This window comes from Rhinatrema bivittatum, chromosome 2 (genome assembly GCF_901001135.1).
Source record: "Rhinatrema bivittatum chromosome 2, aRhiBiv1.1, whole genome shotgun sequence".
NCBI classification, from domain to species: Eukaryota; Metazoa; Chordata; class Amphibia; order Gymnophiona; family Rhinatrematidae; genus Rhinatrema; species Rhinatrema bivittatum.
The window spans coordinates 775,861,979-775,889,661 of record NC_042616.1 but is presented as its reverse complement, the minus strand read 5'-3'; the positions used below and the strand labels follow the sequence as shown (position 1 = coordinate 775,889,661).

Sequence of the window (27,683 nt, the reverse complement as noted above, 5' to 3'; positions counted from 1 at the left end):
AACATGTGGATCATTGTCAGTCCTGTGGAAGAATGAATCTGAATTTGTGTTTGGGGATAAGGAGCAGTGAAGAAGATCTGTGGCATCCATCCGGTAGTTGACCACATAGACATCATCAGGATGCTGAAAAAAGGAGGATACCATCCAGGTATCAAAGAAGGGAATAAAGAGGAAAAAAGTAAAGCTTAAGATAACAGGAGTAAAGATATGAGAAATGGGACTTTGTAGTAGTACATCTAAATTGGATTATTTTCTTATCCATCAAATTCTGGGAGGAAGCCTAAAAACAATTCTATTTGAATAAGAAAAACAGTTGACATTAACAGAATAAATTCAGTGTAAGCTTAAAGTCACAAATTTATTAAAATACCTAAAGCTGTAAAAAGGATTAGTAAATAACAAGAACTGTAAATGGATCATTTCATCAACTTTCCATGCTTGATCAGTAAAAGTTAAGTCAGAAACCAACTCAGCTTCCAGCATGATTATGCAAGAGACTTTAATACTGAATGATGCTCAGGGCTTGGAATTAATCTTTGACCAAAAGAAAATTAGGTCTTACTTTCGATAATTTTTGTTCCTGTAGTACCAAAGATCAGTTCAGACTCCTGGGTTATGCCTCCGCACCAGGAGATGGAGATAGAGCAAAACTTGACAGGTTCTGCCATAAATACGAGGGTGCCACCCACAGCCTGCCAGTATTACGTAATGTCAAAGCAGATTAATCCCCAGCTGCAAACTAATTATATACATGAAGTTCAACCGGGAACCCTCGAATCACTATCCCCAACAAGGAACCTGACCCGAAAACAGACAGGAATAATAATCGTCCAGGCCCAAGAGGAAATTTTGGGCAAAATGTAGGCACAGCGGACTCTCCAACTCAATGCAGAAGTGGGCGGCACTCTGGACTGATCCTTGGTACTACAGGAACGAAAATTATCGAAGGTAAGACCTAATTTTCTTTTCCCTATACGTACCGGATCAGTCCAGACTCCTGGGATGTACCAGAGCTCCTACTACTTGGGATGGGACCCGGAGAGGCCCGATCGTAGCACAACTGCTCAGAAATTTCCCTCCCTGGGTGCCTGAACATCCAGCCAATAATGACGTGCAAATGTATGCAACGACTTCCAAGTCGCTGTTCTGCAGATCTCCTGTGGAGAAATCTGATGACACTCCGCCCAGGAGGCCGCCTGAGAACACGTAGAATGCGCCTTCAGACTCAAGGGCAAAGGCCGACCAGTCAAAAGGTATGCGGAGTTAATGGCCTCCTTCAACCAACGCGAAATGGAGGCCTTAGACGCCATATTACCCTTTTTGGGACCCTTCCAGAGGACAAATAGATGATCCGAAACCCGGAACTCATTAATAACCTCTAGAAAGCGCAGAAGAGCCCTACACACATCCAGTTTCACTAAGACCTTGGAAGAAGGATCCGACCTGTCGAGCTGCGCAAACGCTGGAAGCTCCGCCGACTGGTTCAAATGAAAAGACGAAACTACTTTCGGCAGAAAGGAGGGAACAGTCCGGAAACTAATTCCGGATTCAGAGATCCGCAAGAAAGGTTCCCTAAAAGACAACGCTTGAAGCTCCGACACACGCCTAGCCGAAGTGATCACCACCAAAAAAACGACCTTCAACGTGAGGTCCTTCAGCCTTGCCCTTTTCAGTGGTTCGAACGGTGGTCCACACAAAGCCCTTAACACCACGTTTAAGTTCCAGGAAGGACAGGGAACAAGCAGTGGAGGACGTAAATGCCTTGCCCCCTTGAGAAATCATGCAACATCTGGATGTGATGCCAGTGTCCCACCGTCCACCGAACCACGTTAGCAGCCTAGGGCAGCCACTTGTACTCTCAATGAACTACAGGACAAGCCCTTGGCCAAACCGTCTTGAAAAAAAGCTAAAATCTCAGAAATGGATGCCCGAGTGGGCCGGATTGCCCAAAGTAAACACCAAGATTCGAAAACCTTCCAAACCCGCACATATGATAAGGAAGTCGAGGTCTTGCACGACTGCAGGAGGGTGGAGACCACTGCATAACCTTTACCTCTTAAACGGCGCCTCTCAAACGCCAGGCCACTAGACAGAAGCGATCTACCTGATCGAAACATACAGGCCCCTGATGAAGAAGATTCGGTAACGCCGGAAGACGCAGTGGTCCCTCCACTGCCAGATTGAGAAGGTCTGCAAACCAAGGTCGCCGCGGCCACTCTGGGGCCACCAGAATCACCTCCGCGGGGTGACTCTCTATCCGATGAAGGACCTTGCCAATTAGAGGCCAGGGGGGAAAAACATACAGAAGGACCGACCTTGGCCAGGGTAACGCCAAGGTGTCCACCCTCTCCGTCCCCAGTTCCCTGCAGCGGGCGAGGAAGCGTGGAGCCTTGGCATTCTGAAAGGTCACCATTAGATCCATGGCCGGTTGTCCCCACCTGTTGCATTTTAGTTGGAACGCCCTGTCGGCAAGTTCCCATTCTACGGGATCGAGCTGATGCCGACTCTAAAAATCTGCGTGAACGTTGTCTACCCCTGCTATGTGAGACGTGGCAATGCTGAGAAGGTGCCGCTCTGCCCACTGGATCAAGAGTCGAGCCTCTAACGCCACCGGGCAACTCAGAGACTCTCCCTGACAATTGATATAGGCTACTGTCGTTGCATTGTCAGACAATACTCTGACTGATTTTCCCTGGATCAGGGGCAGAAAAGCTCGAAGTGCCAGACGTACCGCCCTGGTCTAAAAGCGATTGATTGACCAGCGAGATTCGAGAGACCAGAGGCCCTGTACGGACTTCCGCAGACAGACTGCTCCCCAGCCGGAAAGGCTCACATCCGTGGTGACTACTGTCCAGTCTGGTGCCACAAGCTAGACCCCCCGGAGGAGATTGTCCGAACGCAACCACCATCCCAGACTGGACCGAGCCACCTTCGTTAGGGGTAACGGCAGGTGGAACTGCTTGGAAACCGGGCTCCAACGGGAAAGCAACACCGATTGTATTGGCCGCATGTGCGCGAAAGCCCACGGTACCAATTCCAGTGTTGATGCCATGGAACCTATCAATTACAAATAGTCCCAAACCGTGGGAGACTGATTCTGCAGTAAAGCCCTGACCTGGTGTTGTAGCTTGTGACTACGTTCGACAGAGAGAAAAACCTTGCCTTGTTGTGTGTCGAATAAAGCTCCCAAAACTTCTAGAGACTGAGATGGCTCGAGGTGACTCTTGGCTGTATTGACTACCCAGCCAAGGGAGCGCAACAGTTGCAGCACCCTCTGTATCGCTGAACGACAGAGCGCTTCGGACTTCGCTTGTATCAACCAGTCGTCCAGATACAGATGGACTAACAGCCCCTCCCGGCGTAACTGCGCTGCGACCACCACCATGATCTTGGTGAATGTTCTGGGGGCCGTCATGAGACCAAACAGTAACGCTTGAAACTGATAGTGCTGTCCCATCACATAGAATCTGAGGTACCTCTGATGGTCCTCCCGGATTCCGACGTGCAAGTACACTTCCGTGAGATCCAGCGAAGCAAGGAACTCCCCCGGTCTCACTGAGGCAATCACAGCCCTCAAGGTTTCCATGTGAAAGCACGGTATCCGGAGACATTTGTTGACGTCCTTGAGATCTAGTATGGGCTGGAAGGCCCCGTCTTTCTTTGGAACGCTTAAGTATATGGAGTAGTGTCCTCTTCATTGTTCCAAGTTGGAAACTGGAACAATTGCCCCCAGATGCGACAATCGGAGCAAAGTCTGCTGAACCACCTTCCGCTTCTCCACGTGACTGCACGGGGAAGGGAAACATCTCAGACTGGGAAGGAAAGCAAAATCTAAAGCGTAGCCGTGTTTTATCACTGAGAGAACCCACTCGTCTGTCGTAATTGTGGTCCATACCTCGTAAAAGAGAGCCAGCCAGTCCCCAACTTTCGGTATGGAGGGATGGACCGGCTGGACATCATTGTGCCAACTTACAGCCAGAAGACGAGGGGTTAGACGCAGACCTACAAAACATCTCCCTCGAAAGGACTGGGACTGCTGCCTACCCCCTCCGGAACGAAAGGAGGATGGCATGGGTACTCGGCCGAGGAACACGAGCCTTACAGTTTCCCTGAAACCTGGATCTGGAGGAGAAGGCCCCCATGGAACGCGGCCTGTCCTCCAGGAGTCTGTACCCTTTATTTTTGCCCAGCAATTGTATCAGGTCTTCCAATTCCTTCCCAAAGAGCAGCTTACCCTTAAAGGGCAAGGAACCTAGACGCGACTTGGAGGCCCCGTCCACAGACCAGTTCCGTAACCACAAGAGCCGTTTGGCTGAAACAGCCGAAACCATGGAGCGGGCCGAAGTCCTAAGAAGGTCATACAGTGCATCCGCACTATAAGCCACGACCGTCTCGAGGCAACCCGCCTGCCTAGCTTCTTCTTCGGACACACCCTCGTTGGCAAGCAGTTGCTGCACCCAACGAAGACCAGCTCGTAACTCAAAATTACTGCAAATGGCCGCTCGAGCCCCCAGGGCGGAGACCTCGAAAATCTTCTTCAGCTGAATCTCCAACTTGCGATCCTGCAGGTCCTTCAAGGCCGTGGTTCCCGTGACCGGGATGGTCGTCTTTTTTGTGACCGCCGAGACTGCGGCGTCCACCTTTGGGACCTGCAGGACATCCAGAGCATCCTTTGGCAAGGGATAGAGCTTATCCATTGCCTTCGTGACCTTCAGCCCCAGATCTGGAGTATCCCATTCTCGAAAGAGAAGATCCGTCACCGAGAAGTGAAAAGGGAATGTGGTGGGAGGTCCACTCAGCCCTAACAACACCGGATCCATGTATCCAAGCCGAGACTCCTCGGGTGGCGTAGAAACATAGAAACGACGGCAGAAGAAGACCAAACTGCCCATCCAGTCTGCCCAGCAAGTTTTGCACTTTTTTTTCTCATTCTTATCTGTTACTCTTGGCTCTTAGTAACCTTTTGATTCTATTTCCATTCCACCCCCACCATTAATGTAGAGAGCAGTGTTGGAACTGCCTCTAAGTGAAATATCTAGTTTAATTAGTTAGGGGTAGTAACCGCCGCAATAAGCAAGCTATACCCATGCTTATTTGTTTACCCAGACTAAATAATTCAGACCTTGTTGGTTGTTGTCTGTAGATAGATCTACTTTTCTTCATTCCCCCTGCCGCTGAAGCAGAGAGTTATGCTGGATATAAGAACATAAGAACATAAGAAAATGCCATACTGGGTCAGACCAAGGGTCCATCAAGCCCAGCATCCTGTTTCCAACAGTGGCCAATCCAGGCCATAAGAACCTGGCAAGTACCCAAAAACTAAGTCTATTCCATGTAACCATTGCTAATGGCAGTGGCTATTCTCTAAGTGAACCTAATAGCAATATGCATTGAAAGTGAAGTATCTGACTTTCTCCCCTGCCGTTGAAGCAGAGAGCTATGTTAGATATGTGTGAAGTATCAGTCTTTCTCCCCTGCCGAAGAAGCAGAGAGTTATGCTGGATATGCATTGAAAGTGAACTATGAGACTTTCTCCCCTGCCGTTGAAGCAGAGAGCTATGCTGGATACTCGTGAAGTATCTGACTTTCTCCCCTGCCGTTGAAGCAGAGAGCTATGTTAGATATGTGTGAAGTATCAGTCTTTCTCCCCTGCCGAAGAAGCAGAGAGTTATGCTGGATATGCATTGAAAGTGAACTACGAGACTTTCTCCCCTGCCGTTGAAGCAGAGAGCTATGCTGGATACTCGTGATGTATCAGTCTTTCTCCCCTGCCGTTGAAGCAGAGAGCTATGCTGGATATGCATTGAAAGTGAAGTACCAGGCTTATTTGGTTTGGGGTAGTAACCGCCGGAACAAGCAAGCTACTCTCCGCTTTTTTTGTGAATGCAAATATTTTTCCACGTTTCCTCTTGCTGTTGAAGCTTAGAGCAATGTTGGAGTTGCATTAACCGTGTGTATGTTTATTGAATAAGGGTATTATCTCCAGACAGTAGCTGTCATTCCCGCGAGCCACCCACTCTTCATTCACGTCCTCTAGACTTTATGGATCCACAGTGTTTATTCCCATGCCCCTTTGAAGTCCTTCACAGATCTGGTCTTCACCACTTCTTCCGGAAGAGCATTCCAGGCATCCACCACCCTCTCCATGACGAAATACTTCCTGACATTGGTTCTGAGTCTTCCTCCCTGGAGCTTCAAATCTTGACCTCTGGTTCTGCTGATTTTTTTCCGACGGAAAAGGTTTGTCATTGTCTTTGGATCATTAAAACCTTTCAAGTATCTGAAAGTATGTATCATGTCACCTCTGCTCCTCCTTTCCTCCAGGTGTACATATTTAGATTCTTCAATCTCTCCTCATAAGTCATTCGATGAAGACCATTCACCCTTTTGGTCGCCCTTCTCTGGACCGCCTCCATCTTGTCTCTGTCTCTTCGGAGATACAGTCTCCAGAACTGAACACAGTACTCCAGGTGAGGCCTCATCAAGGACCTGTACAAGGGGATAATCACTTCCCTTTTCTTACTCAATATCCCTCTCTCTATGCAGCCCAGCATTCCTCTGGCTTTAGCTATCGCTTTGTCACATTGTTTCGCTGACTTCAGATCATTAGACACCATCACCCCAAGGTCTCTCTCCTGCTCCGTGCACATCAGCCTTTCTCCCCCCATTGAATACAGTTCATTTGGATTTCCACTCCCCATATGCATGACTCTGCACTTCTTGGCATTGAATCTCAGCTGCCATATCTACGACCACTCTTCCAGCTTCCTTAAATCCCATCTCATTCTTTCCACTCCTTCCGGCGTGTCCACTCTGTTGCAGATCTTAGTGTCATCCGCAAAAAGACAAACCTTACCTTCTATCCCGTCCGTAATGTCACTCACAAAGATAGGACCGGTCCCAACACGGATCCTTGCGGTACACCGCTTAAAACCGCTCTCTCTTCAGAGAGAGTTCCATTTACCATCACACATTGTGTTCTGTCCGTCAACCAGTTTGCAATCCAGGCCACCACCTCGGCACTCATTCCTAAGCTTCTCATTTTATTCACTAGTCTCCTGTGCGGGACCGTATCAGAAGCTTTGCTGAAATCCAAGTAGATGACATCAAGTGCTCTTCCTTGATCCAATTCCTTGGTTACCCAGTCAAAAAAGTCTATCAGATTTGTCTTACAGGATCTTCCCCTGGTGAATCCATGCTGCCTCTGGTCCATCAATTCTCCCGACTGTAGATAGTTCACTATTCTCTCTTTCAACATTGACTCCATTACTTTTCCCACCACTGAAGTGAGGCTAACTGGTCTGTAGTTACCAGCCTCTTCTCTGTTCCCACTCTTGTGAAGCGGGACCACCAACGCTCTTCTCCAATCACTCGGCACCACTCCTGTTTCTAGGGATCTATTGAACATGTCACACAGCGGACCCGCCAGCACATCTCTGAGCTCCCTCAGTATCCTGGGATGAACTTCATCAGGCCCCATGGCTTAGTCCACTTTCAGTTTCTCCAGCAATTCCCATACATTTTCTACTGTAAATGGAGTTACATCTACTCTACTCCCCTCCAGTTTCTTGTTAACTAGCGACAGTCCTTCTCCAGGGTCCTCTTTAGTGAACACAGAACTGAAGTATTTGTTTAATATTTCTGCCATTTCTTCGTCTCTCTCCACACATTGATCCTTTCCATCTTTCAATTTCTCTATACCACTTTGAACTTTTCTCTTTTCACTGATATATCTGAAAAATGTTTTGTCACCCCTCTTTACCTCCTTGGCAATCCTCTCTTCCGCTTGACCTTTTGCCGTCTTGATTAATTTCTTCGTCTCCCTCAGTTTTACCAGATATTCTTCTTTGTGCTCCTCCCTTTGGGATCTTTTATATTTCTTGAACGCTGTTCTTTTAGACTTTATTTTGTCAGTCACCTCCTTTGAGAACCAGATAGGTTTCATTTTTCTTTTGCTTTTCTTTACTTTTCTAACATATAGCCTTGGTAATTGCTCCTTTTAGATTGGTCCATTGTTGATCCACATCTCTCTCGTTCTCCAAGCCTTTTAATTCTTCCTCCAGGTACTTCCCCATTTCATCAAAGTCCGTGTTTTTGAACTGCAAAACTCGGGTCTTTGTGCTTCTTTTCCGTATCCTTTTTGTGATATTAAACCATACCGTTTGATGATCACTGGTGCTGAGGTGGGCGCCCACCTGGACATCAGAGACATTATCTCCATTAGTGAGCACTAAGTCGAGTATAGCTCCTTCTCTTGTGGGTTCCATTACCATTTGTTTGAACAAAGCTACTTGCAGGGCATCCACTATTTCTCTACTATTATTAGATTCTGCAGATGGGATTCTCCAGTCTACATCTGGCATATTAAAGTCTCCAACGATCACCACTTCTCCCTTCTTTCCTATCTTTTGGATGTCTTCAACCAGATCTCTGTCCAGCTCTTCCTTTTTGTTTGGAGGCCTGTAAACCACTCCGATAAAAATGGATGTCCCATCTTTTTTTAGGTCAGCCCATAGTGCTTCTTCATTGCCCCATCTTCCTTGCAGCTTAGTTGCTTGGATATTGCTTCTGTTATAAAGAGCCACTCCTCTCCCTTTCTTATCCTCTCTGTCCTTCCTTAACAAATTATAGCCTGGTATTGCCATATCCCAATCATGAGATTCTGTGAACCATGTCTCCATGACAGCAACAATGTCTAAGGCTGCCTCTATCATTAGGGCTTGCAGATCTGGGATTTTATTGCCCAAACTACGAGCATTTGTGCTCATAGCTTTCCAGCTTTCCTTCTTCAGGTTACTGCTGTTCCTGGACTCCTTTTGTGAATTTAGTTGAGTTTTGTTGTCCTCTTCACCCTTCCCCTTTGCATTTGTGCAAACGAAAGGATTAGTGCCTTTGATGACAGATTCATCCAGCACAATGACCTTTTTCCTTTGGTTACGGATCTGGAATTTCTTTATGCATTGGGTTTCTTCTTTCTTTTCAGATATCACTTCAATCACTTTCTCAAGAGCTTCTTTAGTATTTACTACAGAGAGGGATTTTTGTACTTGTTGCACCTGATACAGTGTGTGTCTCTGCATCACAGGTTCAATTCTACCAGAGCCCACTGTAATCTTGTTGTTTGAGTTCATTAATGCCCTGTGTGAGTGTGGGGGTAGTAGACTTGTGGGCTGCACAGTTATCAAGAATGGGTGCCTGTGGGTCACAGGTCTTATCCTACCTGAGCCCACTGTAAATCTCTTTATCCTTGACTTTTGGTTTTTCTGTGGTAATGGGGAATTGCTGAAAATTATAAAGAGGATGAGCCTTTCTTCATTGAAGCTAATTCAGCTTTAACTTCAGCCAGCTCCTTTTTCAAGGAAGAGAGTTCTGAACAAATGGGGCAAGCCCCAAGTTTCCAGATGATTTCCCTCAGAATAAAGGCTCCACAATAGTTACATTGTATAGTCCTCATTTTAGTAATTTGGTAGTTAACACCTGAGGTAATACCAATTTACTAATTTATCTTGTTGCCAATTATGTAATTAGGAAGACTATATCAGAAATACAAACCTAGGGGTGGGAGGGAGTTAAACAGTTAACTTTTGGCCAGGGCTGATCCCTGGACACTGTATCTGCTGCTTTTGAACAGACCTTCCCCCAGGTAAGGCTAACTAATGTAAGCTCTTCCTCTGGTTATCCCTAAGAAGATGGACTTCTGTCTGTCTCCTTCAATGTCCAAGCAGACTGAAGAGGGGTTAATTTCCTCCTCCTATGCACTAAGTCTGTTGCCAATAGCTGTTAACCACTCCCCTTTCTTTGTAGTTTTCTTTTTTGATTAGACAAACAGCACTTTAAAACAGCAATAACATATAACTAGAAAAATATAACTAGAAAAATATACAGATAATATTAGCACTACCCAAAAACAGTAAATTTCTATAATAAGGATGAAATAAAGTTTAAATTCCTTAGCTGTGCCCAAGGAGAGGGACTTGTCTGTCTCCTTCAATGTCCAAGCAGACTGAAGAGGAGTTAATTTCTTCCTGCTATGCGATCCCTAACTCCTCCAGGATGGCTGGGATCAGTGGAGTCAGCTCATCCCTTCTAAAAAGGCGAATTACCCTTGGATCATCCCCCTCCGAGGCCTGGCTCTGCCTTGCCGTTCCCTGCGGTGCCGTGCCATCTCCCTCGGCCTCCCTCAGGGGCAGGGAGGGCTCCTCAGGAAGTTCCTGATCCGAGGAGTTGGGGGAGGACTCCGTGTCCACTCTGGGCGGGAGGACTCTCAACAGGCGTTTAGACTTGGACTGCCCCTCCGAGCTCCCTGACCGAGGGCGAGGCTTGTCCACGGGGAGTGGCCCCTCAGGGCCCCCCCGCCTGGGATGAGTGTCTCTGGAGGGCCTTGCGGGCCTTAAAAGCCCTATGCATGGCCAGTATAAATCCAGAAGAATAGGAAGTATCGGATCCGTCCGACTCCGTGTCAGTGCCCCCCCTGCCCTCCTCTCGATGCCCCCGCTGGCGAGACAGGCCGTTGGGGCGGTCACTGTGGGGAGAGCGAGGGTGGAAAATCCCTGGGATCCGATGTCAGCGGGGCCGTGAAAGGAGCCGCTGACATAATGGCCGACTTTCCCGCGATTTTTTTTAAACTGGGGGGGGCTCCCCGACGACGATCGCAAACGACTGCCGCCGCACGGCCACCCCCCGAAGTGAAACAGAGGTCCCCTCGCCTCCCAGGATGCAGGCTGAGCAGAACCTGTCCTGGGAGAGGCACGCCCCGTCCGCGCCACAAGCCGAGCAGGCCACACCGCGTGGCATGCTCGGCACCAGGAAAAGCGCTCGCACCTAAACCATGGCGACAAAGGGGAGAGGGGGGGAAAGGGACGCAGAGAACGATCGCCGCAGCCGCACTGAGAAGAGAGAGAGAGCCGCTGCCTGACTAAAATAAAAAAAACGCTCCGTCCTTTTTTTTTTTTGTACCTCGAGCTGTCCCTTGTCAGGTCCTGAAGTGGTCCGCTGGGGTGAGTGAGCCGGACTCCCTGGTATCACCCTGGCTGGGCTAAACACTACCACAGGGTCCTCAGCCCTTAGACCCAGCAACTGCTCGACCAGGGGGGATGGTCCCCTCAGGACCTGACAACCCCCTGGGAGCAAAGGACTGGCTGTATCAACGGCTTCTCCTGAAGTGAAGATTTTTTTTTTAAACTTAATCAAATGAACGATTCACACTAACAAACCTCTTTTCTCCCCTTTTTTTTTTTTTTTTTTAAATCAAATCAGACTGTGGGAGATGCACCCGAACCATCTGCTGGAGACAGAGTAATACTGGAAGGCTGGAAGGCTGTGAGTGGCACCCTGGTATTTATGGCAGAGCCTGTCAAGTTTTGCTCTGTCTCCATCTGCTGGTGCGGAGGCATAACCCAGGAGTCTGGACTGATCCGGTACGTACAGGGAACAGGAAATCGGACTTTCAGAGAGGCTTAACATCAGGAGAGCTTAAGCTCTACCTGAGATGTGGTTCTTCGGGTCCTGGGATGGAATATTAGCCAAGTGGTTACATTAAATTGCTCCACATTCTGATTACTTCTCTCAGTGGTATCCACTCTATTACAGGTCTTAGTGTCATCTTGAGAGAGAAACTTTTCCGTCTAACCTTTAATTCAGAAAGATATTAAACAGAACTGACCTAAGGATACATCTTTGAGGCACTCTACTTATTACCCTCCTCTGAGTGAACTCCATTTACCACTTCCCTTTGTTTATAGTTCAAACAGTGTTAATCCAGTTAACCACCTTGGACCCACCCTGAAGCAACCCAGAATATTTATCTCCATGGCTACTGTTTTCTTTATACCTTTCTGTAATTTTTAAAGAAAAAGGTTTAACATAAAAGCAACAAACCCCAACTGGCTGGTATCCAATACATGAGACGAGGTTCCAAAAACAGGTACTTTTCCCATAATGAACATCATGATTTCTGATCTCTGATAATCTGGGAGATTGCTTCCAAAGAACCCTGCAAGAACAAATAAAGAAATAGGAAATCGTAACAGCAAAGTACAATATTAAATTATTTCTTCTTCAATGCAGGTAATTTGGAAGTTAACAATTTAGCTAACTATAAATACCTGAGTTCCTATAAAAAAAATTACAGGGTTACAGCTGCAGGATATATCTGAGTCACAGTCATCAGCTCTGCTCATTAGTTTGCCCCATGCTAGTCACGACTATCTCATTTTTTCCCATGTAAACACTTTCTATTCTCATTTCTCCTGAGTAATTACACTACTTAAAACCAGCTCATTTGACTCAAATTACAAGTTAACAAGAGTATTCAAGAACTGAAAATGTTCTCAGTTTGAAGGAAATTAATTTCTTACACCTTATTCCATTCTTAAGCAATGACTGAATATGTATCAAAATGTATGTCATGAAACACAAAACATATAACTGTAATGACATAATCACAAAAAAAGGGTCCAAACTCATAATTATCCAATAATCCATAAAAGAATTTGACCAAAAGTCTAAATCAGTGGTTCTCAACCCAGTCCTTAGGGCATACCTAGCCAATCAGGTTTTTAGGATATGCACAATGAATATGCATGAGATAGATTTACATGAATTGCCTTCATTGTATGCAAATCTATCTCATGCCTATTCATGGTAGACATCCTAAAAACCTGATTGGCTGGATGTGCCCAAGAACAGGGTTGAGAACCTCTGGTCTAAATAAATATTAACACTATCACAAAATATAAAAATGTAGAAAAGAGAATATAGAGACGTGAAAAATGGTAGATTCATATGCCTCTAATGTTCAGCAACAGCTATAACAGTTTTTAGATTTATAATCAACATGTACTGTGAAAGCAAGATTGCTAACCTGCAGACAGAAGGATGAATTAGCCATAACGCATGGCAACATCATCTGACGGCACTGACACGGATCCAGCTCTCAGAACTCAGTGTCTTACTAAATATGCATGAGAGTTCCCGTGCACATATGCTGCACCGTAAGCTCCTCAGTCTCATCCAGAGCTTAAGCTTTAGAGAGGTAGTTAACCCTCCACTGTGCCATTAATATGGCAGATTAATTCTGCTGCTATGGCAAACTTTCTTTATTGACAACTGGGCATGAATGATCCATAATTGTTAGGAATCCAAAACTGAGGGTTGCATTCTAGAGCAACTAATAAACAGACAACTGAAATCCCACCAGTGGACAGCAGCCTACTGGAGAATAGGCTGTATAGAACCACTTATACAAAGTTACTATGTCTTTGAGACATGTTGTCTAGACAGCACTGGGATATAAAGATGTGAATTGATGACCAGGAAGCAGCTTTGCAAATGTCTTCAATGGAAGTGGCTCCAAATTTAGCCAGAGAAGTCACCACAGCTCTCACTTAATATGTTTTGACACAGTCTTTAATTTGTTAGTCAGCCCAAGCTAGCCAATTAGAATTCTTTGGCAACTTATTGGAATCATAAGAACATAAGGTTTGCCATACTAGATTAGACCATGGGTCCATCAAGCCCAGAATCCAGCTTCCAATAGTGGCCAATCCAGGGCAAAAGTAGCTGGCAGGATCCTGAAAGATTGATAGATTCCATTCTGCTCATCTCAGGGATTCTCAAGTCCACCTTAATAATGGTTTATGAACTTTTCTTCCAGGATCTTGTCCCAGTGCTTTTTAAACCAAGCTACACTAAGAGCTTTCATCACATCCTCTGGCAATGAATTTCAGAGTTTAATTATGCGTGGAGTATAGAAATATTTGTTCCTATTTGTTTTAACCATATTAGCTAGTAACTTCATTGTGTCCCCCCTAGTTTTTGTACTGTTTAAAAGAGTAAACAACCAATTTGCATTTACCCATTCCACTACATTCATTAATTTATACAGTCATCTTTTCTCCAAGCTGAAGATCCCTATTTTCATAAGGGAATCTTTCCATCCCCTTTCTCATTTTGGTCATCTTTCTATTCACCGTTTCTAATTCCACTGTCTTTTTGGGGATGTGGTAACCAAAATTGCATACAATATTCAAGATGTAGTCACACCATGGTGTGATACAGAAGAATGATGATATTCTGTTTTCTTCTCTTTTCCTTTCCTAATAATCCCTAGCATTCTATTTGCTTTCTTGGTCACTGCTGCACACTGGGCAGAGGATTTTATCATATTATCCACGATGATGCCTAGATCCTTTACTGGGTGGTGACTCCTAATGTGACACCTTGCGTTGTGCAGCTATAATTTGGGATGCTCTTCTTTATCCCTTTGCACTTGTCCACATTAAATGTAATCTGCCTGGTCTCCTAGTCTCACAACATCCTCCTGCAATTTCTTACAATCCTCTTGAGATTTAACAATTTTGAATAATTTTGTATCAGCAGCAAATCTGATCACCTCACTGGTTGTTCCCATCTCTAGGTCATCTATAAATATGTTAAAAAGCAGTGGTCTCTCAGAGGAATCAGAAGGATGGACTACTGAATGAGATATGATAAAAACCATATCCTGAGTGGGTCATGCTAGGACAATGCAGAAAAGTTAGCCCAAACCTAAAGAACCTTTTGAAGGGTTCTTGCCACTAACTGCCAAAAAGGGGGATGGAGTTGATCTGTATTCACTCTGTAGGATAGAATCAACAATTCAGTCTTTTTGATGTTTTTCAATGCAAAAAGGATTAAGGATCAGGGTCCAAAAGGATGGCTGGTCTGTGAGGTTAGAAGACCCTATGAAGGTTAACCATTAATGAATTGGAGACTCTGGGAAGGTCTGTTCTGAAAAGGGAGGTCTTACAACCAAGAGCTCATACTTAATCTGCTGTGATTCTTGGCAGAGGGTCATGGACCCTGTGCCTCTCTACTTGCTTTCATAGATTATCATTTGACTATTGGTTTGGATCAACCATCCTATTCCTGTTATGAGATGGGACAGTACCTCTAGGGCAAACCAGAATGGTTCACAGCTCCAAGAGGTTTATTTAGAGAAAATGGACACAGACTACGGTCCCTGAAGGGAAGGAACCAGTGACACCAGATATGGGATAAATCCAAAGAGGGGAGAATACCCTAGACCAACATGTTTAGCCATGCCTGAAGGGACATGTTCATCATCAATATAAAATGTAACATGACTAAATTCAGAGAGAGCTAAAGGAGAGCTCTTAAGTTTAGCAGTATAAGGGGACTACAAGCCCTGCTGCCATTATGTGGCTCAAAAAAAGTAACACTGCAGGGAAAAGGTCATCTATACCTTATGAACCATCCCTCACTCAACCTGATAGCATGGGAGTTCAGCGCTCAATTTCACTGCTCAAAGAGGTCCAAAGTATCTTCTGTTTGATGAAAACGCCATACCCCAAAGAAAAATATGGATTTAGAGGGCAAATATTTTCATCCAGATACCAGGCAGGTCCTCTGTTTCCCTTCACTTACTTCATCAGTGAGGCTGGCGCCTTACTGCCACCGTGGCTTATTTCTTCAAAGAACAGGAAATTAAGCTTTCAATTTATTCTTGGATATCACAATTTATGAAGGTTTTGCTGGCCTCCAGTTTTGTGACCTCCCGTTTTATGCAACCTCCTGGTCGAGCTGTTAGAGTTGGCCTCTTGAAGTATCTTACCTAAAAGGTGGTGGTCCTAGTCACAATCACTTCAAATATACAAGCCAGCAACTGCAGCCCTTTTATATAAGTATTGTGCACCACACTCATATTGAATTTCTCCGAAGGTCTCTGTTTTTCACCAAAATCGTAGCAGAAAATGTTGCAACCAAAATCTTAAAACTTTTACTACTCAATGAAAGAAAACCTTGACAACACTTCTTTCATCCTCTAGCGCATCATCATTGTTTGGTCTCCCATTCGGACCAACTTGTATGCCGTGATCACTTCTCAAGGGGAAGTTGTTCCTTCGCCAATAATTATTAGAGCTTGTTCCTCTCAAAAAGCTTCCCTTGTGGTTCTATTCCTGCTATCTTTCTCATCTTTAAGGATACAGAGCACTTGACTTCTGTTCCCATTTTACAAAGGCTGTTCAGGGTGTTTCCCAGAAGGTGAATATGAACACCTCTCGGTCCAGTACAACATGTTTTTCATAGCACTGAATTGGATGAATGCTCAAAAGAGTTTGTTAGGAGTGCCGGTAGCAGTGGGGAATGTGCATCTGCTCATGCCTAGATAAATTGCTGGTGTTCAAATCTGAAACTTTTTTAAGCCCTCAGTCTTGAAACATTATCACTTCATAATATGGATAGTTTGTGAAGTAAGGTATGTTTTTTTTTTTATCAACTCAGAAATTCAATCCGCAGACAAATTACCAAAGTCAACTGCAAGGAAAGGCTATGTAGAGGTCGAAATGTAGGATCCGCCAAGAAATCCAACACCAGGTTAAGACTCCACAAAGGAACCGGTAACTGCAAGGGAGGACAAAGATGTTTCACTACCCTGAAGGAGCGGGCCACAGCAGGATAAGACAATAAGTATTCACTATTCACCTGGCCCTTGAAACAAGGAAGAGCTGCTACCTGTATCTTCAAGGAATTAAGGGCCAATTCTTTATTTAACCAAAAAATTCCAAAATGAGCTGGATCTTAACTGAACAAGGTAGAACACCTCGATCCTCACACAAAGCCTCAAACACTCGCCATACCTGCACATAGGCTAAAGGAAATGGAGAACTTCCGAGCTCGTAGTAAGGTGGCAATCACTGCAGAAGGATACCCATGCTTCAATATGCAAGCCCTCTCAAAGGCCACACTGTAAAAGAAAACGAATTCGGATCTTCATGAAGGACAGGCCCCTACAGCAACAGATTCCTGAGCAGAGGAAGACAAAGTGGGTCTCTATCAGGAGCCTTCGCATATCAGTATACCATGGTCTTCTAGACCAAACTGGTGCCACTAGAAGCACCATCCCCCTGTGGCCTTCAATCCTTTGAACTATTCTGCCCAACATGGGCCATGGGGGAAAGGCATACAGCAGCTTGTCTTCTGGCCAGATCTGCACAAGAGCATCGATACCCAAGGACTTCGGCTCTCTCTTGCAACTGAAGAATCAAGGAACTTTTGCACTGTGAGAAGTCGCTATGAGGTCTACAAACAAAAGGCTCCAGCAATCCACAAACAGCAGGAATGCCTTGTCCAACAATATCCATTCTTCTGAGTCCAGAGACTCCATGCTGAGCTTTAGAAAGATTTTTTTCCTTCAGCCAAAAGATTTTGTATTATTTATGTGCCTTCCAAACTGTATCTAAGTTTATAGACTGTTACTATGTTTTTGTTTTAGGTATAGATTTTGGGCCATTAAGAATGAGATACTTTGTTTCACTAGTACAAGAGATACATTGTTGCTGTATTGTAGGGCTCAGTTTCTAAATAGTTCTTGGAGGGTGTATCTGTGCGTGTGTGAGTGCTTATGTGGGTTGGTTTTAGGTAACTGGGATTTCAATGATATTTTAAAGAAACAAATATGTTGTTTAATTAAAGCTTTTGCAACTACAAAAATGTCTTTTTGAATCTGTTTATATTTGTGTATGAATTGTATATTAGTGTAAGAAGGGTTTTGGGGCTTTTTTGCATTCTTATCTAAATTATTTCTGTCCCATTCCACGGTTTAGAGCAAAGTCCCATTTTTCTTTTGACTGTATATCTATATATAGATTTATATAAATTGATAATATATATATATATATATATATATTTTTTTTTTTTTTAATACGTCCAAGAGTTAGGTGTCCAAAAAGCCAGGTGTCCCAAACTAGGCGCCGCAAGGCTAGTTATCTCAACTTAAGCACACACAAACATATGCTCAATTTGTGCACTCAAGATTAGCATGCATCCAAGCCAGATGCCGCTTAACCTGGACGCCCCAGCCGACTCTCTAAGCATCCAAAACCTGGATGCACACCAAGATGCATGGCTGAACTGATGTCCTAAAGAGGACAGCCAAACGTGTAGGCAAAAGCGTGCGAAAACACTGTCCGGCCTACCATGTGGCATGCAATGAAAAAGCCTCGGAGTGCAACCTAGCCAAAAGAGGCCCCTCAACCCACCAAGCTACCTCTGAACCTCCCTCGGATCAGGGCGAATGTTAGAATGGCACGCCGAGCTCAGAGACCAGGAAAGGGGAATCCCCGAATAACCTTCCTTCACTGTCTCTGTAAGGTACATTTTTTTAAGCATACCTGAGCTCAGCCCTTCCCGGCTGAGTACAGAGACAGTCTCCAGCTGTGGGGGAGAGGGTATCTGCCGTCACCACCACATTTCGCTTCCTGCACCTGCTGCCTTTAAGCAGTACAATCAGCTAAGTCCACGCCGGCTGAAAAACCAGCTACCGGACCAAGGCACACATCCTGAGGGACCATGGAAATCACCTCAGGAATTCTCAACTGGGGGAAGGACCATTTGGTATCAATGCAGGAAAGTGGGTCCTTTTCTTTTTAAAATTCTCCTTCCAAAATCTGAAGCAATCCCCAGTAGGGAGATGCACGTCCCACCATCTGCTGGAGATGGAGAATACTGGCAGGCTGTCACTGCAGGACTATATATACTATGATGTCAGTTTGCTCTGTCTCCATCTGCTGGTAGAGGTGCATAATCCACTGGTCCTGAATCCATGGAATACAAGGCTTTGATATCAAGTGTGACCAAATAAACAGGGTGAAATGCCTATTGTTGGGGGCAATTTATGACATTCTTTGTCCGTGTCCACTGCTATATGTGGGCAAGATTATCCATGCCCTCAAAGCCTTCTTTATTTTATTTTCTTTTAATTAACATTGCCTCTATATTTGCCTATCACATCTAGAAGCTGCCCTAGTTGCACACTGGCAGGATACATAGCATTTTCCTTTGGTTCTCCATTTATTCGTGACTGAACATTGCACACCTTTAATTGCACAGTGCTTTAATTGAGGAATATTGCTGATATTTTTCATCAGTATGCCCTCCCCGTATTTTGGATTTGTCTTTATAAATTTATTTTTCATTTTGAAAATCTATGCCCTACTGATGCAACCCTAGTAAAACATGATCCATGTTGGGAGACTGGGGACTTTGTTTTGTTGAACTTTTAAAGCACATTTTGTTTGTATTAAATCAATTAATGCACCTTTTGGACTGTGGACAGTCCCTCAAATTCATGTTTACATGCCTCTGATTTTAATCATTTTTTCAAGTAAGTACATTTTCTATGGGTATTTAACAAGACATATTTAACTATCCTTATGTGATAAGGGTCAAGCCTTATTTAATTAATAAACCATAACTCTTAAATGTGATAATTGAAAATTATTTTAAGCATTATACAGATCTTGTTTATTTTACCATCAATGACTAAACCAGACTTGTGGATTTGCGATTCATGCAGGACAGCCATTTACGATTTCATGAAATCACTGCTTACCTATCTGTACATACAAATACATGCAGCATATACATTAGCAAGTTAGGGTGAATACGAAAAAAAAGTTTACTCACCAATTGTCTGGATGATGGCATTCTGGACAATTCTTTCATCACTTTCTTTGGAGCACGTATTGAAATTCATACTGTTGACAGAGTCACGTCTGTCACCCAATTCAAAATCCACACTTAGGCGCAAATGCTTCAGTAGGGTATTAAATACCTCAAGAACCGTGGGACCTGTAAGAAAAAAATCTGTCAGATATAATAATGGATCTAATTTTCTAGGGCTACACATCTGGTAAAATACAAAATCCAGCTATATAACAAACATATCTCATAAGAAATTCTGGATTTTAGATTATACTCTGACTTCAAGGACAAAGTGACCTGTCAATCACAGTCATGGCCTTGATTACAACAGCACATCTCTACAGACTATTTAAATGATCCATTAGGAGCCAAGGTACAATACATATTCCTTAACTCTTGGCTGTTAGATTCTGTATTTTTATTGTATTGTTATGATTTTATATGGTTTGTACTGCACTGTTATGACATTTGCTTCTAATTAATAGATTTTATATAGTTTATATGGAATTATGATTGATTTTGATTGCTTTGAGATGCTTATCAGAAGTGAATCATCAAATTTAATACTAAACTAAATACTTGAAATAAGGTCATCTCATTTTATCTAGCTCTTCTTCCACTTGCACTTTTGCCAGTGTGATAGATAAAAAAAAAAAGAAAAGAAAAGAATTGCATACTACTGAAGGATTGTGCTGAAAATGTTCTTGTTTTTAATTTGGTTGAATTTCCCCTTTAAGCACTGCATATAATTAACTTGCAGTCTAGCATGAACTGTGAAGGCTTCCAGACTCTTCCATTGTAGAAAATGTAGGAGGGCTGGGTTAATGACATTCTGTAGGCAGTTCTCTCTTAGGATGGGGAGGCATATTTTGTTTTTCATTAAGTCAATTCTGAGTTAAGAGTATTTGTGTGAGGAAAGTCATGTAAGTTTGTTGTTTCTTCTGATAAGGTAAGGATGTTCATATGATCTTCCTGGTTTTCTCAAAACAAAAATAATTCACTGGGAGTGGAGTTTTCCTCCATCCTGTTTAAGACTGTTTGATTGTATATTATTTTAGTTGTTTCCACTGGATGGGAAATGGATCAGGGAACTTGTGCTGTGGCATGGTTTACTAGAGCATGTGGCTGTATGTATGTGACCTGGAATAGCATTACAAGTGTATGCTGAATTTCCTCCAATTCCAACGTAAGTCTGGGTTTCCAACATAACACAGAGTTATTTCAAAACCCTCTTAATGTTCTGCAGTAAGTTGCAGGAAGTGTTAGTAACACAGTAGTAATAAAGAACAGCAGATAAAGACCCAAATGGTCCAGCCAGTCTGCCCAGCAAGGTGTTTAGTCTTGTATACAGACACTCCATGCAGGTTACTCCCCGGGATGGTAACTTTAAAAACAAGTGCACAGGCACCAACAGATGTGCATATATGGGTGCGAGCACACATACACTTGAATTTTATATGATCTGTGCGCATTATTTAAAATATGCCTAGCACATGTATGTGTGTTCCTAATTTTAAGTAGTTACAAGAGGAAATATTACTCGCGAATTTACTTTAAGACTTGTCAGCTTCTACACATGCAAGTGAAAACAATTTCAAAACATGCACAAGTGAAGGACATTATGAGTTTTACCAATTTGTCCACCTGTTTGCCCAGTCTCTCCAGTTCATCCAGACCTCTCTGGTTCTTAAGCCTGCACTCCCCTCAGTTAACTAGATCCCTCACCTAGTCATTTATTTTTTACTTTTACGATGTTTACGATCACTTACGTCTGAAAATGAGCAGAAAATATACACAGGTAAAAGACCGACATGCATTACCTTCACAGCAACTTACATGTGCATATTTTGGTCCCCTCCCCGGAATGTCCTTTCCTTGCTCTGCCTCTATTTCTACATGCAAAATTACTCACGGTACATTGTTATGCACAAAAGTAGATTTTACAATATAATTTAGTCAAGGGTACGATCTTTTACATGTACGCGCGGTCTTTTTTTGCACACACTTTTTAAAATCTACTTCTGCGTAGGGTTGTAACTGCTACTCCATGGAAGTTACCCCCATGCAATAATATTAGGTACCCACAGTACCCTGTTTTTTCATTTCCATCTTTTAGTCACTAGGGATGCTCTGTGTTTATTCCCTGTCTTGATGAATTCCATTATAGTTATTGTGTTTAGCACTTCTTCCGGGAGAGGATTTCATACATCTACCACCTTCCTGTGCAGAAATATTTCCTGATGTTGTTCCTGAATCTACATCCTTGGCGTTTCATGCCATAACCCCTAGTTCTACAGTTTCTTTTCCACTGGAAAAGGTTTGATTCTTGTGCATTATTAAAACCTTTTAGGTTTTTAAATGTCTATATATCATATCCTCTGTCTTTTCTCTCCTCCAAGGCAATGGTTCCCAAACTGTTTTCTGTTGGGACATACCTGACAGATGATGCATACATGCATGACATACTGAACACATGACCATCATAGGGCTAAATGTAAGTTGCATCCACAGGATCTCCCCTCCCCCCACAACAATGGGTACAGCGTAGAACTAGGATATTTTTACGTACGACTCACCATACAAAACAGATACTCTGGTTCTGGTGTCATCTCAGTAACAGAAACACAAACTCCCTCTACTATTAGGCGCACTATAAAATATAAAACCTGAAAACAAAAATACTCACATGTGTTCAAACCTACCATACCACAGCAGCACTAACTCTGAGGACTCAAACAGGAATAGCCCTATCTATGAAAATGTAGCAGTGAAGCAACAATGCATGTCCTATTGGGAAATCAAAATAAATAAGACTGATACAAATGCCTGCATGCTAGTAAAATACCTCTCTCACCTTAAGTCACACACATAGAACCAACCTTCACCAAATACAGAACAAAAGTCCACAAATTACAAATGTAGAGAGAAGAACTAGAATGGAAACACCAAAAAGCCGCTCTACATGCAGTGTAAAACTGGAGAACTAGAAACAGAAATATATGTCCTCCTACACTAAGCAAAGTACAAAGATAGAAGAAATGCACATTCCCACAACTGACTAATTATGGATCTTGTACACAGTCAATCCCCCTTCATACCCTTATTATTTCTCATGTCTCCCAATTACTCCCTTTTAATCATCCCCTCACATTTATACTCCTGCCCAGCATTCTCTATTTCCCTGCAACCTCTTCCTTCTCCTCGACTCTCCCTGCCTCCTTCCTCCCCCTCCCTGCTCAGTTAACCCCCAAACACCTCTTTCCCATCCCTTCCTTCTTAGAATTACCCACACTTCCCTCTCTTCCACCTCTTCTTTGCCCTGCATCCCCAAGCTCCTTTCTCACCCCCCCCCCCCACCCACGTCAACAGCATCACTTCCAGACCCGGGGGGGGGGGGGGTGGGGGGAGGGGAGATAAAGTTGGGGTCCTGTGAGGCCCAGGAGAGCAGGAGTTGGAAATATCTCACTCTCATCTGAAGGAGGAAACAGGCCCAATAAAGGAGAAGTAAACTCCCTTGAAGGACACTTGAAGACATATTATGCATGTGGAAGACTTATTACCCATGGCAATTTGTTGCTTGTGTCCTGATTTAAAAAAAATAGGTGCAAACCAGGATGATTCCAAGAAAGTAAAATGAAATGCTTGCAACCGGGCTAAAAGTAATTGATGATCCACAGAATCAAAAACACCTGCTATATCCAGTTGCAGTAATACTGAGTTGCCTTTATCCAATTGAAGCAATAAATCAAATACAGAAAATGTTTTCTGTACCGCAATACCATCTAAACCTCTTATGATTTGGGTCCAATAAATTATTTTCCTCCAAAAGCTGTTCCAACTGCCATAAAACAATTTTCTAAAATTTTAGAGAAAGCAAACAAATTAGAAGCTGGACGATAATTCAATAAAGCTTATGGTCTTTCATAATGAGCCGAATAATGAGCCGAATAATAGCCATTTTAAACATCTCTAGCACATAGCGTGAAGTCAAAGATTTATTTATATTTGTGCAATAATCAAATACATATCAGGAGCTATTTTAGTAAGCAGCCAAAATGGTTCAGGATCCATTGGAAAACCCGGTGACTAATTATGCTGTTTTAGAAACATCATTATCTTTCATGAGTTTAAATTCAGACCAACTATGTAATGCACCATGTGCCAAAGAATGTTTAAAAATAAGTGTACTAGTTTGAATCAGAGTACCCTGTATCCTAATTAATGTCTGCGCCAAAGTATCTGCCAGAAATCTCACAATATATCTCAGCTTCAGTAATCAGTGGAAGGGAATTTCCTTAACCCCACCGGACTGGCTAGTACTGACAATGGTTGAGTCTCCTTGGTTGGAGGGCTCACTGTCAGTTAGCGGAGGGTCCAACTTCAGGTGCCCCAACTGAGTCTTTTCCTAGACCTACATCCAGATGGAAGAAGCAGGTTTAATGAAATCAGAGGAAGATAATTCTCCCTCAGCCTCCAAACAGTGCTGGCACAAGTTAATGGGCAATCCTGGCTGAGATGCCCTAATATTTCAGGCAGTGCAGAGAAAGGCGCTTAGACTTCTTAGGCATAGGCACCACTATGGCTAACAGTGCGCCTAGCAGCGGCAGAAGGCATGCGTCTAGCAGGTTTTTCTTAAATTTTTTTAAATATATACTTCCAACTTAGGCACCCAAAAATTTGGCATCCAACACTTGGGCGACCCACACCCTCACTTCTAACTCGGCGTCCCAAAGATAAGCGTCCTAAAAAACTTAAGCACACAGTACAACTTGTGCGCACAGGTAAGCGTGCAACCACGAAGGCGCCATATAACTTGGACGCACAGACTATAAGGCCCAACTGTGGGTCCAAAAACTGAGCGCACAACCTGGACACACTGCTAGTTGCACACACCGAACCGACAATCCTGTAGAGAGCAGCCTGAGAAAGCACATGAAATGCCGTTGCAGTCTACCACGTGGCATGGAGCGAAAAAGCCTCGGAGCAGGGCCTAGCCTAAGGAAGCTGCTCAACCCACCAGGCTGCCCACGTCCCTTGAACTTAGAGAGAGGGAAGAATGTCAGAACGGAGCATCAAGCATGGAGAGCAGGGGAAGTAGGAAGCTCTTTGCAACAAAAGCCTCCTAAGTCTTTGTATATTATTATTATTTTTTTTTTAAACTTACCGGAGCTCAGCCTTACCTGGCCGAGTACAGAGATGGTCTCCGGCTGCGGGGGAGAGAGGGCAAGTGCCGTCACTGGTATGCTCTGCTTCCAGCACCTGCTGCCTTTCAGCTGCTTAAGCAAGTAAGTCCACGTCGGATCAAAGATGAGGGATCACAGAAGTCACCTCGGGAATTCTCAAATTGGAGAGGGACCATTTAGTATCACCGCTAGAGAGCAGGGCAAAATTATTCCCTTAATTCTCCTTTCTTAAAATGGAGACGGAGAATACTGGCAGGCTGATGTCACTGCAAGGGTATATATATACTGTGACGTCTGTTTGCTCCATCTCCATCTGCTGGTAGATGCATAACCCACTTGGTTCTGGATTCATCTGCAAGCTCTATGTCCTTTTTCTTTAAGGATTGGGCATTAATACAAGCAAATGAGAGCTGCAGAGAATACATCATGTCAGAATTTTAGGTACTTAAATTTTTGCACAAATTTGATACAAGCAAACATTGCTGCACACCTGTGTTTTGTGTACAACTTTCCACAGATGACCATATACACCATTCCCCATGATAAGACAGATAGTGTTGTTATATGATAAATCAGTGCTTGCACTAGCCATGGGGAGACATACGCTGATTTAAAAAAAACCAAATCATCAAACAAGCACCACAACAAATCATTCTTAAACTGGCATACAACCTGAACTATAATCAAGCAGACAAATGTTGGTCAGAATTTCATGCCCTCTCAGGAGCCCAAAAGGGTCAGACCCTTTGGTGGGCCCTTTGGCAAAGGCCTGCCTTTGCGTCTCGCCTTTTCTGGTATCTTGGGAAATCGCTGCTCGATGTCATTCATGCTGGACGATACATTTCTCAGCCAGTGGCTGATTGGGTATGAAGAAACAATTTGGGTGCAAGTCCCTGTTGCCGAAATTTGTCGAATTGCAACCTGGAGTTCTCTTCACACGTTTGCAGCTCATTACATCCTTGCCTTACTTGACATTTCCTCAGCGTTTGATACCATTAGCCACAAAATCCTCCTAAGCAGGCTAACCGAAATTGGCTTTACTGGCTCTGCTCTCAATTGGTTCATATCTTACCTTGACAATAGATTCTACAAAGTTAAAATCGGAAACAACTAATCCCTTCCCACCAAACTAACCTGTGGTGTCCCCCAAGGTTCCTCCCTCTCATCTACCCTTTTCAATAACTATATGTTGCCTCTCTGCCGACTCCTATTTGATTTTGGTCTCACCCACTTCATTTACGCGGGCAACGTCCAAATTATCATTCCCATCATCAAATTCATCCCCAAATCCCTCCAAACCTGTCAAAACTGCCTCTCCTCAATTAATCTTCTCCTATCAAATTTAAACCTTGCCTTCCACACCTCTAAAACTGAACTCCTTCTCATCTCTCATAACCAACCCTCCGGTCCTCCCACTGATCCCATCCCCAATTCCCCATCTCTCCATATCCTACATCAGGTAAGAGACCGTGGCATAACTCTCGACTGCAATCTTAACTTCAAAAAATTTATTAGCACAACTATGAAAGATTGTTACATGTCCTCAAAAAAACGCCAACCTCTCCTTCACCTTAATGATTTCCGCACTGTCCTCCAAGCAGTAATCTTCTCCAAATTTGATTACTGCAACTCCCTTCTCCTTGGCCTCCCTACTGCTTCCCTCAAACCCTTTCAAATGCTTCAAAATACCACAGCCAGAATTCACACAAACTCCCGCAAATGCGATCACATCACCCCCATCTTAAAAGACCTCCATTGGCTCCCCATCTCCTTCAGAATACTATTTAAGACCCTCACTATAATTCACAAAACCCTTCACAATCCAAGCATGCATTGGCTAAACAATTCTCTATACTTCCATACTCCACCAGACATACCAGCTCAGCTTACACTGGCACCTTATATATTCCCCCTACTAAACTCACATACCTCATCTCCACCAAAGACAGAGCATTATCCATTGCTGGCCCCTCCACTGGAACTCAGTGCCGCCTGACATACGACTTGAGCCCTGCACTCAGACATTAAAAAAAAAATTAAAGACTTGGCTTTTTCAGCAGGCCTTTACTTAACTCCTCCCCACTCCCTTTTGCTAACATGCAACCCAAATCACCTGTATATAATTCCTTTCTGAGTTATTTTCATTATGTTTATTCAGTTACATTGTTACTACTGTTCTCCCCCTTCTTTGCCTATCCTTCCTCCACTATCCTTTAATCTCTATGATGACAACCTTCAACTTATTGCCATTCTGTTCAACCAGTTATTTTGTTTAATGTAACTTCTACCCTTTCTCTTTGCCTCCTCTCTATCCATTCTATGTAAACCGATATGATGTACATAAGAACTTCAGTATATAAAAGCATTAAATAAATAAATAAATTACTGGCCAGTCAAGGATGGGCATCAGGACAGCGCTCTCGGTCAGTCCATCCTACGCAACCTGTTTCAGACCTGAACCAGACTCTCCTGTTTGTACCTCTTTTGGGAACCAGACAGCACTCAATTGACCAACAGTGCACAGTTATTGTTGTGCCTATTGGTGCTTTGTTCGGTTGCTTTTAGTCTCCCCTGCTGACAAGAACAGTCTGGAACTTGGTACTCACCCACATGTGAGGACTACCATCCTGCTTGTCCTAGGGGAAAATACAGTTGCTTAACTGTAACAGGTGTTCTTCTAGAGCAGCAGGATTTTAGACCTCAGGAATCCTGCCCGCCTCCCCACGAAGTTGGGTTCTCCTTCCGGTTCGTTGTTTTATTTTCACTCATTTTTATCTATGTTACGAGACTGAAGGGGGACCTGGAGTGGATGCGTGGATAGCGGCATGCTGGGCATGCTCAGTGTGCTGGTCAAAGCTTCTAGAAACATTGACAAAAATTTTCCATGCCGGGGTCCATCAGTTGATGTCACCCAGATGTGAGGATTAACATCCTGCTGACCTAGGAGAAAACCTGTTACAGGTAAGCAACTGAGCTATCAGCAATGCTCATTGTAATCCTTCTAGAGGGGCTCAA

The 27,683-nt window shown here is 43.8% G+C and overlaps 1 protein-coding gene across 2 annotated transcripts in view; it reads right to left on the bottom strand.

Moving 5' to 3' along the window:
* Positions 1-27,683, bottom strand: part of EFR3A (EFR3 homolog A) — a 648,826-nt gene that overhangs the window by 150,157 nt on the left and 470,986 nt on the right. For both annotated transcript variants that reach the window (XM_029592044.1, XM_029592042.1), the window contains 2 exons: positions 19,468-19,632; positions 11,878-11,992 (listed from right to left, as the gene is read on the bottom strand). In XM_029592044.1, coding sequence (XP_029447904.1) covers positions 11,878-11,992; positions 19,468-19,632 — 280 coding nt within the window. The remainder of the gene's footprint in view (positions 1-11,877; positions 11,993-19,467; positions 19,633-27,683) is intronic.